This window comes from Mercenaria mercenaria, chromosome 13 (assembly GCF_021730395.1).
Source record: "Mercenaria mercenaria strain notata chromosome 13, MADL_Memer_1, whole genome shotgun sequence".
Taxonomy (NCBI): Eukaryota; Metazoa; Mollusca; class Bivalvia; order Venerida; family Veneridae; genus Mercenaria; species Mercenaria mercenaria.
Genome location: NC_069373.1, coordinates 15,344,599 through 15,357,541, shown reverse-complemented (window position 1 = coordinate 15,357,541; position 12,943 = coordinate 15,344,599). Strand labels below are relative to the sequence as shown.

At 34.4% G+C, this 12,943-nt stretch overlaps 1 protein-coding gene across 3 annotated transcripts in view; it reads left to right on the top strand.

Moving 5' to 3' along the window:
• Positions 1-12,943, top strand: part of LOC123530501 (copine-8-like) — a 49,915-nt gene that overhangs the window by 4,001 nt on the left and 32,971 nt on the right. For all 3 annotated transcript variants that reach the window (XM_053521247.1, XM_053521248.1, XM_053521249.1), the window contains exons 4-8: positions 2,327-2,366; positions 3,334-3,407; positions 4,882-4,913; positions 7,241-7,269; positions 8,119-8,222. In XM_053521247.1, coding sequence (XP_053377222.1) covers positions 2,327-2,366; positions 3,334-3,407; positions 4,882-4,913; positions 7,241-7,269; positions 8,119-8,222 — 279 coding nt within the window. The remainder of the gene's footprint in view (positions 1-2,326; positions 2,367-3,333; positions 3,408-4,881; positions 4,914-7,240; positions 7,270-8,118; positions 8,223-12,943) is intronic.

Below are 12,943 nucleotides of genomic sequence, written 5' to 3'. Positions count from 1 at the left end.
TAAATTTTGAAAATACTGTAAAGGCACTGACCTCCAGATTTGGCTAAAAATTATAAGCTCACCTGAGCAATGCTCAGGTGAGTTTTTCTGATCGCTCGATGTCCGTTGTCTGTCCTCTGTCAACATTTAGCTTGTGTATGCGATAGAGGCTGTATTTTTCAATTAATCTTCATGAATATTGGTCAGAATGATAACCTTGATGAAATCTAGGCCGAGTTTGAAAATGGGTCATCTCGGGTCAAAAACCAGGTCACTAGGTCAAATCAAAGAAAAACCTTGTGTATGCGATAGAGGCTGTATTTTTCAATTAATCTTCATGAATATTGGTCAGAATGATAACCTTGATGAAATCTAGGCCGAGTTCGAAAATTGGTCATCTCGGGTCAAAAACTAGGTCAAATCAAAGAAAAACCTTGTGTATGCGATAGAGGCTGTATTTTTCAATTGATCTTCATGAATAATGGACAGAATGATTGCCTTGATGAAATCTAGGCCGAGATCGAAAATGGGTCATCTCGGGTCAAAAACTAGGTCACTAGGTCAAATCAAAGAAAAACCTTGTGTATGCGATAGAGGCTGTATTTTTCAAGTATTCTTCATGAATATTGGTCAGAATGATAGCCTTGATGAAATCTAGGCCGAGTTCGAAAATGGGTCATCTCGGGTCAAAAACTAGGTCACTAGGTCAAATCAAAGAAAAACCTTGTGTATGCGCTAGAGGCTGTATTTTTCAATTGATCTTCATGAATATTGGTCAGAAGGATTGCCTTGATGAAATCTTGACCGAGTTCGAAATTGGGTCATCTCGGTTGAAAAACTAGGTCACTAGGCCAAATCAAAGAAAAACCTTGTGTATGCGATAGAGGCAGTATTTTTCAATTGATCTTCATGAATTTTAGTCAGAATGATTACCTTGATGAAATCTAGGCCGATTTTGAAAATGGGTCATCTGGGGTCAAAAACTAGGTCACTAGGTCAAATCAAGGAAAAACCTTGTGCATGCGATAGAGGCTGTATTTTTCAATTGATTTTCATGAATTTTGGTCAGAATGATTGCCTTGATGGAATTTAGACCAAATTCGAAAATGGGTCATCTGGGGTCAAAAACTAGGTCACTAGGTCGGTCAAATCAAAGAAAAACCTTGTGTATGCATTAGAGGCTGTATTTTTCAACTGATCTTCATGAAATTTAGCCAGAATGATTACCTTGAGAAAATCTAGGCCGAGTTCGAAAATGGGTCATCTGGGGTCAAAAACTAGGTCACTAGGTCAAATCGAAGAAAAACATTGTGTATGCAATAGAGGATGTATTTTTCAATTGATCTTCATGAAATTTGGTCAGAGTGATTGCCTTGATGAAATCTAGGTCGAGTTTGAATATGGGTCATCTGAGGTTAAAAACTAGGTCACTGGGTCAAATCAAAGAAAAAACTTATGTATGTGATAGAGGCTGTATTTTTCAATTGATCTTCATGAATTTTGGTCAGAATGATTGCCTTGATAAAATCTAGGTCGAGTTTGAACATGGGTCATCTAGTTTTTTTTCAAATTGAAGTTTGGTCATATGAACATTATAGAATATGAGTTTTTGTTTCTAAAATATTTAAAAAATTCCAAATCAAGAAAAAAGATGACCGTGTGGGGAATTGAACCCCGGACTGCTGTGGCAATAAAGACATTTTCCCGTCGTCATAACCAATAGCGCTATAGCAGAATTAGTGAATGATGACTTCAAAATATACTGGTAGATACTTATAATCAAGACAGTTTACCTGGAATAAAGCATTACAAACCCGTTTCGATTTTCATCGTAAAAAGTAGTAAAAACAGCAAATTCACATGTGTTTCCATAACGTATAGTTTGTCAGTAATTAAGTTTAAAAGCCTTCTTAAGAAATATAGCATTTATTTTCAGATATCTAAAAATATTTATTGTTGTTGAATGATCTGGAGGCCAGTCCCTTTAAAAAATAAAAAAAAAAGTTATGAACTTTGGAACCTGTGTCATTTTCTGGATTTTTTTCTATTATATAAGTAGGATCTTCATATTTGTAAGCAGTACCATATGGAATTCTACATCAGATTGGTTAAAGATGAAAATTTATGTAGAACATATTTATTTTGTTTTATACAGATACTTTTGTGTCATGAACATTTGATATCTGGATTTATCTGTTGCTTATGAACAGCTCTAATAATTTGATTGACCTTGATTGATAAGAAGCTTATGTTTTATAATTCCTGTAGCTTCTTTTCAAGGAAATTTTATGTTTTGAAAAACTACCTCAAAATGTGCTACAATTTATGTTTTGTTTATCCTTTTTAGATATGATGTGGACTCAAAGAGTTCCAGGCTTTCTGACCATGTATGTACAGGATATAGTTCTGTTATTATAAGAAAAAAACAAAATTTACAGTTATGAAAATATTTTAAGAAAAGTTTGTTAAGTTTTATGTATATGTGAATTAGCATGCTAGATGACTCATCTTACTGAATTGCTCAGGTTCATGTTTTGCTATTATAAATTGTAAAATTCTAGACAATCTAGTGTTCAGGTTTTCTGTCAGAAAAAAAGTCATGTCTAAATGTTAGCTTTTGATATGTAAGTCCAAGTTTGTATATCAGACTATTTGATGTTTCCTAAAGTATTATTCTATAGTGACAAATATTTTCTTATCGGAAGTTACTTTGTAGGGATAATGTATGTATTGTCATGTTATAACATCTGCAGAACCCCGAGGGATTGGTTGGTACCCGACGATTCCCAAGGGATTCTGAAAATGTTGTAACACGAGAAGAACATGCACTAATGCTATTCTAGCATAAAATGTGTAAAAACCAAGTAAATGAATATATTGTCCCTCAATGTTACTAAATTTCCATGAAATGCGCGGTAAAGTTTACGTTGTTTTTTTTTTTTTCACATCAATGTCATTTCCTTTTGAATTATCCATTTTGCGGCTGTAATACGTTTACACACTGCCACAGAACTTGCATATATAAAAAGGTGTTTTAAAAGCACATGAGCGCGAGAATCTCTGTTAATACATGTTTTCTCTACTGTTAAAACACCCCCGAAGAGTGAGAAGAACAGAAGTTTTATGCTAGAATGATGAGAGTTATATAAATCCAGAAGGAAGGCAGACAGTTTAAATGGAATATGTATGTGCTACTGGAGCACAATTGTTCTTTCCATTCAGAAGTTTTATTCATACACTTGGCGAGTAAACTGTAAGACTGAATTCTGAAACTGTGATTTAATTGTGTTTCCAGTTACAACTTATGTAAACAAAATCAAGAATCAATTGAATGACCAAACATTCTTATTCCAGGATTTTCTTGGTAGAATGGAATGTACGCTTGGAGAGGTTGTAGCAACTGGTGGAAACTTTGAAAGACCCCTTCAGTATGTTTTAATTTGTTTTTTAGCTCATCTGATTTTTTGAAAAAAAATGATGAGTTATTGTCATCACTTGAGCGGTTGTCGGCGTCGGCGTCTGCGTCGGCGTTGCCTGGTTAAGTTTTATGTTTAAGTCAGCTTTTCTCCTAAACTATCAAAGCTATTGCTTTGAAACTTGGAATACTTGTTCACCATCATAAGCTGACCCTGTATAGCAAGAAACATAACTCCATCCTGCTTTTTGCAAGATTTATGGCCCCTTTTGTACTTAGAAAATATCAGATTTCTTGGTTAAGTTTTATGTTTAGGTCAACTTTTCTCCTAAACTATCAAAGCTATTGCTTTGAAACTTGGAATACTTGTTCACCATCATAAGCAGACCCTGTACATCAAGAAACATAACTCCATCTTGCTTTTTGCAAGATTTATGGCCCCTTTTGGACTTAGAAAATATCAGATTTCTTGGTTAAGTTTTATGTTTAGGTCAACTTTTTCTCTTAAACTATCAAAGCTATTGCTTTAAAACTTGCAACACTTGTTCACCATCATAAGTTGACCCTGTATAGCAAGAAACATAACTCCGTCCTGCTTTTTGCAAGATTTATGGCCCCTTTTGGACTTAGAAAATATCAGATTTCTTGGTTAAGTTTTATGTTTAGGTCAACTTTTTCTCTTAAACTTTCAAAGCTATTGCTTTGAAACTTGCAACACTTGTTCACCATCATAAGCTGACCCTGTACAGCAAGCAACACAACTCCATCCTGCTTTTTGCAATAATTATTGCCCCTTTTGGACTTAGAAAATCATTTTCTTGGTTGAGTATTATGTTTAAGTCAACTTTTCTCATAAACTATCAAAGCTATTGCTTTAAAACTTGCAACAGTTTTTCACCATCATAAGTGGACACTGTACATCAAGAAACATAACTCTATCCTGCTTTTTGCAAGAATGATGGCCCTTTTTAGACTTAGAAAATCATGGGTAGGACAATATTTCTATTACACAAAAAAAATCAGATGAGCATCAGCACCCGCAAGGCGGTGCTCTTGTTATTAAGTGTGTTATTAGATTTAGTTAACTATTAAGGTTGGTACTCCTACAATTGGTCTGTAAACACAAAGTCATGGTGTCAACCTTTCTCTTATACAGCTTCTCATCAGAGATTATGAGGTCAAAATTTCAGTCTGTCTGTTGTATAACATTCTTCCCTCTAGAACTTAAATGGAAAAGCTCCTTAAACCACCCCAAGGCCTACTGTTTGATTCTGACCTGTGACAGTTTGATGATTCTATGACAGTACTTTTATGCTTTTTAAGACTTGAGGAAAATTAATTATTTCTTTTTCACCCTCTTATTCATGGGGGAAATGATTAGGTTATTTATTGGGGGACAAATACGTCTATTGTACTTGTATGAAATCCAGAACAACCGGTTGACTCTCCTATGTATGGTTTTTGAGCAAGTGTTTTTCTTATTTCAGGGGACCAACCAAGAACAATGGAAAAATTATTGGTGAGTTGTTATTTGTGATAGGTTTAAAGTAATGGTGGTTCTAGCCTAGTCACTTACTAAGATAGTTCAGCATGTTTGATTAACAAGAATTTTCCTGAAACACCTAGAATAATGCCTGGTACTTGTTACATGTATATGGGTAGCATAAATGTTGCAGGGAACATATTATGACCTGTGTGATAATTTTTATACAGTTCAACAGTCTTAATGTTACAAAATATTTTTTAATGAAAGGTTTAATGACAGACCTGTTTCAGTGTAAAACAATTCAAAATAATAACAAAAAATAAGCAGTAGTGTAAGAACTGCAATTGATTTGTGAAGAATTGTGAAAAATTAAGCAAATGGACATATACTTTTTATATGGCCATATGACTGAAAGAGGTAAATATTATGAAAAACTCCATTAAAATCTACATTGTGGAACTTTTTCTATGTACAAAAATGTCATAAAAAATGTTAAGTTCCCATACAAGCCCATTGTAAAAATTGAAAGGACCATTAGTTTAAAATAGGTTTAACAATAAACTCCAGCGCACAGCCCATCAGACCATATCTTTTTAGCCCACCATCATCAGATGGTGGGCTATTCAATTCACTCTGAGTCCGTCGTCCGTCCGTCCTTCCGTCCGTTAACAATTTCTCGTTATCGCATCTCCTCAGAAACTACTGGGGGGATTTTGACCAAACTTTGTCAGAATGATGTATTGGTACCCTAGTTGTGTCCCCCTGAAAATCACTCTGGTTCAACAATTTTTGAGTGAGTAATGGGCCTTTGTTTATTTTGATTTCTAATATAATTTTTTATCAAGTGGCCCTCCCAAGTAGTTAACTGGTTTGTTATGGCCTTACCTGTAGAAGGGTCATAAAGTCTGCAGACACTAATGAGATAATGATTCAAGTTGTTCATTATTTTCCTATTACACCTCAGCAGTGAATGGACTAGCCTAGTAGATTGATGATTAATTTGTTTAGTACTCAAATTTCTGGGTTTAATTATTAGTTATAATATAAGTAATTATATGTGCATTCTCTCTTGTTTAGGGTATGGGTTTAATTATTAGTTATAATACAAGTAATTATATGTGCATTCTCTCTTGTTTAGGGTATGGGTTTAATTATTAGTTATAATACAAGTAATTATATGTGCATTCTCTGTTTCCATAATAAGAAAAAAATAATAATTGCGTATAACGCATTAATGGTGTCATCTCTCTTGTTTAGGGTCAAAGTCACTTATTTTGTTTTTTGTTTTTAACCTTCAACTTTCAAATTTGGGTCACGTATAGTTTTGAGTGGCTAGATGAACCTTGAAATGAGTTGACCTTGATCTTGACCTAGTGATCTACTTTCACATTTCTGTAGCTACTGCCTTCAAATTTGGACCACATGCATAGGTTTGTGTACTGAAATAAACTTTGACCTTGACTTTGACCTAGTGACCTATTTTCACATTTTTGAAGGTACAGGCTTCAAGTTTGGACCACATGCATAGTTTTTTGTTCTGAAATGAAATTTGACCTTGATTTTGACCTAGTGACCTATTTTCACATTTCTCAAGCTACAGCCTTCAAATTTGGACCACATGCATAGTTTTGTGTACCGAAATGAATTTTGACCTTGAGATTGACCTAGTGACCTACTTTCACATTTCTCAAGCTACAGGCTTAAAATTTGGACCACATGCATAGTTTTATGTTCTGAATTGAAATTTGACCTTGATTTTGACCTAGTATCTACTTTCACATTTCTCAAGCTACAACCTTCAAATTTGAAGCACATGCATAGTTTTGTGTACCGAAATAAACTTTGACCTTGAAATTGATCTAGTGACCTACTTTCACATTTCTCAAGCTACAGCTTTCAAATTTGGACCACATGCATGGACCATATGCACAGTTTTGTGTACCGAAAAGAACTTTGATCTTGATTTTGACTTTAAGGATTTTGAGCTAGTCTTGAAATTTGGAACATACAAAAATGGCTCAATGGTGGGCGCCAAGATCACTCTGTGATCCCTTGTTTATTTGTGGAATTCCCTTCAAATATGCTTTGAAAAGATATGGTTTAATGAAATTCTGCATAGTAGGACAGTATTTGTTTCAAAGGCAAGGAAGTTGTGACTGCCTACACCAGAGTGACAGTCTCTTAAACAGGTTTTTAAAAAGTAAATTGTACGATTTCTTTGTTTGTTTTTAAGTCTTAAATAGTAACTAAAAAAAAAGTACATAAGGAGTGTAGTGTAATCTTAGAGATAAATTTTCTATTTGAACATGCACATTAACATAACCTTTAAGTCTTATATGTGTGATTTTATTAAATTTCAGTGCGGTCTGAAGAACTTGGTAGTAATAAGGTAAGATCTTTGCAATACATTTTGTTATATAGCAGGAATGTTCTTGTTACAAATGTTACAAAATAATGCTAAAATCAATAGATTCAGAGAGGTCTCAAGAAAACTGTATCTAAAATTATTAATCTGTTAATATTACTCAGACTTTTTGCAGGAAATGATTTTTATAACAACATCACTATCTTAAAAACTGTATCCTATAAGTTGTAACTTTTATTTGCAGAAGCTTATACAATCAGAAGTTACGTTGTCTGTTCTAAACTGTAACAAAAGCAGCTACTCAAGTAATATGTGGCCATATTGTACTGAATCTTTACCAGATTGTTACTTGAATGGTATTCTTCAAAATTTGCACAAATTGGGTCAATACCTGCAGTGCTATGGTTGCTATGGCAACAAAAGGAATTTTTAAAAACATCTTCTCTGAAACCACATCAGCTTGAACTAAGATATATTTTAAATTAGTACGTAGCATCATACCAGAATGGACCTGTATCAAACTCATACAAATCATGACCCCAGGGTCTATACAGAAAGAGTAATGCAAGGCCAGTAGAGGTTTGGGCTCCGCTGGGCTTCATGTTAATATTTATTTTTCAGAATAAAGCGAATATAATTTTAGATTTTTAAAGATGCAATGCTGTAAAACACACTGACTATTCAAGGTTGTAAATAAATTAGCAATATACATGTACTTAAGTTATCCAGGGGTACTTAGTGATCCGAACATAAAATATAAAAGGCAAACAGCATAGGGATCACACGAATTGCTCAAATGAGCTCAGGTGCTCGAACCCGCAATGCTTGAGTCAGTGGTATTTCCCTGTATTTATTTTTGTAAATCTTTTGTAGGAAGTTATTCACATGCAAATGAAGGCTAACAACTTGGACAAGAAAGATTTCTTTGGAAAGTCTGATCCATATTTGGAGTTTATGAGAGTGAATGAGGATAACAGGTATTTTCTGTATTTGATGATCAGTTAGTTTATGTGATAAAACGTTTTTTTAATCATCAGTAAAAAAGGGTTGTTCGAGTTCTATCAAATTATGAAGAAGTCCAGGAAATGAATCAAAGCTTTGTCCAATGGATTAGCCGCTTGGTAACCTCTAATTCTGAAATAAATTTAATGAAAGTTTTAGAAATTAAGATAGTTCTGTATGTTCGTATGGAAAGATTTTATGTTGTGTAGACTCTGATGAACCTCAGATGTTGTAAAGCATTTTGCAAGATAATTGGGGTCCAAACATTGCTGATAGGTGTGGATATATGACATATGTTCGGTATTGCTTGCTGAGATTCCTCTATACTAAGAAAATTCAAGCAGTAGAAAAAGATAAGGAAGTGTACTTGATTTTTAGGTCACCATACATTACAGTCTAACCTGTGCTAATGGTCACCTCCGATCAGCGGACACCTCCTTTCAGCGGTCACTTTGTGATGCCCCCAACGGATTTTCCTCTATTTCATCACTTTATTTAGCGGTCACCTTCCGTCTATGTTCAGCTGTCACCAGAATTGCCTCCTGACCGCCGTATTTGACCCCTTTCAGCAGCCATGTTTCATCCAAACTAATTTTTAGGCAAAAGTCACCAAAGATACCCGATTTGAGAAACCTGTGATTGCTAAGTTTTGCATGACTTCACCACAATTTTCAGTTGTATAGACATACTCACAAGCAGTAACATTAAATTTCTATACTGTCCAATTTATAAGCCGTACAGTTTGATCCCAAATCCCACTAGGTGTCTGTTTCCCCTGGCTGGCTGCTTAAGACAGGTTAGACTGTATACAAAATGTGTACAGTAAACTCCACCTATGATGAACACAGTTATAAACAAATGTTCGGTTATAAGGAGCAATGTAAAATGTCCAAATTTAAGTGCTTTTTAGCTCACCTGTCACAAAGTGACAAGGTGAGCTTTTGTGATCACGCAGCATCCGTCGTCGTGCATGCGTCCGTAAACTTTAGCTTGTGACCACTCTAGAGATCACATTTTTCATGGGCTCATAATGGAAGTTGCTCAGAATGTTCATCTTGATGATATCTAGGTCAAGTTCGAAACTGGGTCACGTGCAATCAAAAACTAGGTCAGTAGGTCTAAAAATAGAAAAACCTTGTGACCTCTCTAGAGGCCATACTTTTCAATGGATCTTCATGAAAATTGGTCAGAATGTTTACCTTGATGATACTAGGTCAAGTTTGAAACTGGGTCACGTGCCTTCAAAAACTAGGTCAGTAGGTGAAATAATAAAAAACATTGTGACCTCTCTAGAGGCCATATTTTTCATGGGATCTGTATGAAAGTTGGTCTGATTGTTCATCTTGATGATATCTAGGTCAAGTTCAAAACTGGGTCAACTGCATACAAACACTAGGTCAGTAGGTCAAATAAAAAAAAAACTTGTGACCTCTATAGAGGTCATATTTTTCATGAGATCTGTATGAAAGTTGGTCTGAATGTTCGTTTTGATGATATCTAGTTCAAGTTCAAAACTGTGTCACGTGCGTTCAAAAACTAGGTCAGTAGGTATTAAAATAGAAAAACCTTGTGACCTTTCTAATGGCCATATTTTTCATGAGATCTGTATGAAAGTTAGTCTGATTGTTCATCTTGATGTTATCTAGGTCAAGTTTGAAACTGGGTCAACTGCGGTCAAAAACTAGGTCAGTAGGTCAAATATTAAAAAACCTTGTGACCTCTCTAGAGGTCATATTTTTCATGGGATCTGTATGAAAGTTGGTCTGAATGTTCATCTTGATGATATCTAGGTCAAGTTTGAAACTGGGTCACGTTCGGTCAAAAACTAGGTCAGTCAGTGTAAAAATAGAAAAACCTTGTGACCTCTCTAGAGGCCATACCTTTCAATGGATCTTCATGAAAATGGTAAGAATGTTCACCTTGATGATATCTAGGTCAAGTCTGAAGCTGGGTCACGTGCCTTCAAAAACTAGGTCAGTAGGTGAAATAATAAAAAACATTGTGACCTCTCTAGAGGCCATATTTTTCATGGGATCTGTATGAAAGTTGGTCTGATTGTTCATCTTGATGATATCTAGGTCAAGTTCGAAACTGGGTCAACTGCGTTCAAACACTAGGTCAGTAGGTCAAATAAAAAAAAAACTTGTGACCTCTCTAGAGGTCATATTTTTCATGAGATCTGTATGAAAGTTGGTCTGAATGTTCGTTTTGATGATATCTAGTTCAAGTTCAAAACTGTGTCACGTGCGTTCAAAAACTAGGTCAGTAGGTATAAAAATAGAAAAACCTTGTGACCTCTCTAATGGCCATATTGTTCATGAGATCTTCATGAAAATTGGTAAGAATGTTCACCTTGATGATATCTAGATCAAGTTCAAAACTGGGTCACGTGCCTTCAAAAACTAGGTCATTGGGTCAGATAATAGAAAAACCTTGTGACCTCTCTAAAGGTCATATTTGTTCAATGGATCTTCATGAAAATGGTCAGAATTTTTATCTTGATGATATCTAGGTCAAGTTCAAAACTTGGTCACATGAGCTCAAAAACTAGGTCACTATGTCAAATAATAGAAAAAAACGACGTCATACTCAGTTCAAAACTGGGTCATGGTGGGACAGGTGAGCGATTCAGGATCATCATGGTCCTCTTGTTTGTTCTATGTAAAATAAAATGGTTATAGGAAACATGGTTATAGCAAATTATTAGATATAAGGAACACATTTCAATGTCCCAGTGTTAAAATATACATTGCTATAACATAGGCTATAGAGAATATTTAAAAAAATCATTTTCCAACGTTTTATGCAACGCTTTAACATAAGCATTGGGTAGACATTGTACCAACAATTTTGAATCATAAACCAAAAAATTGCGTGATTATTGATATATCTCAATGACATTTAAAATCAAGTATAAAACTGAAATCTTGATTTGATCATTTTTAAGAACGTTGTTTAAGGTCTTTTGAAATATATTACATGTAATTTAGCTACCTATTAGGCCATTGAAAAATATATAATCATCAATTTTAAAAAAGGACATAATTATCTCACTGTGAATTGGTTGTCAAATACTTGTATATCATATGACTTTGTCCCAGTGTCATACCTGGGCAATACTCGTAGGATTTAATTTGGTGTCATTATTTGATTTCTATTGGATTTTCTTCAGCTTTTCAACCACAGAATAATAGATAATTTTATACATTTATTATAATAAGTACAAGTATAAGATATATCTATGATATCTGAAATTAATGTAATAATTATTATGCAAGACAAATTACGTCTGCAGTGTTATACATCTCAACAAAATGTCCTACTTAAAATCTTTTAGGCATAAAAAATCTAAGTTCGCCGATTTTTCCAACCAATATTTTATTTACTTTTGACATTGTATTTTAATTTTATTATAGAAATTTGCCTTTTCAAACCGTTAGCAAAGAGAGTGTATGATTTTAATATTTTACATGTTCAGGATTATTACAAAATAGTCAAATAGTAGGATAATGAAATAAATTGCAAAAACTGGTTAATTTCAAAGCATGTTAATCAACTAAATATATAAATCAGTTTGTTTATAAGAAACTTATTCGCTATATGTTTATAACAAACTCCGGCTATAACAAACTCCGGCTGTAACAAACTCCCGCTATAACAAACTCTGGCTATAACAAACTCCGGCTATAATGAACACATTTTGCTTGTCCCAAGGAGTTTGCTTTAACTCGAGTTAAGCATATCTCTATAAAATTTAGGCCAAGTTTGATAAACAGCCTATTCAGACAAGTATCTCGAGAGTTATGGCCCTTGAATCAGTCAGAATTGACAGTGTTCGCTTGATAAAGAGAGTTTGATCTATTTATTATCTAATCTCAGCCATACTTATACAGTCAGTATTAAATTAGGTCAGCTTTGATAACAAGTCAGTTGGAACTATGATAACCGGAATATATTGAGATGGTTCACATTTGTGCGAAAATATGACTTTTCAGTTGAAATTTGTGTAGAAATAATTGCGGTAATCATGATTTCGCGGACTGCCGATCACCGCGAAAATTTGAAGCTCGCGAATATTTCTACACTTACAGTACATAGTAGTTAATACAATGGCTGCCAGTTATTCAAAGCATGTTTAACATTAATGTAATGAGAATACACAACTGCCTAATCAAACTACTTAAGTACTTTCAGAACTGAAAGAATGACTTCTATGTATTTTTAGAACTGAAAGTATGCCTTCTATATTTCACAGCTTGAATTTGGTGGAAAAGTGTTTTTAAGTAGCCATTTGTCAACTGATCTTAAACACAGTTACTGAGTTGGTTGAAAGTATAAATTTGAATGGTATACAGTGTACATTTTTAGCTCGACTATTCAAAGAACAGGGTGCTATCCTACTCCCGTCGGCGTGAGCGTTAGCGCGAGTGTCACACAAATGTTAAAGTTTGCGTACCACCCCAAATATTTTCAAAGTCCATTGAGATATTGCTTTCGTATTTTGCATACTTGTTTACCATCATGACCCAAGTCTGTAAACAGGAGCAGACAACTCTATCAAGCATTTTGACTGAATTATGGCCCCTTTTCGACTTAGAATATGCTTATTGAAATGTTAAAGTTTTACTCATAGCTTATATTATACTATCAAGCACTGAGAATAGTCAGGCACACTGTCAACTGACAGCTCCTGTTA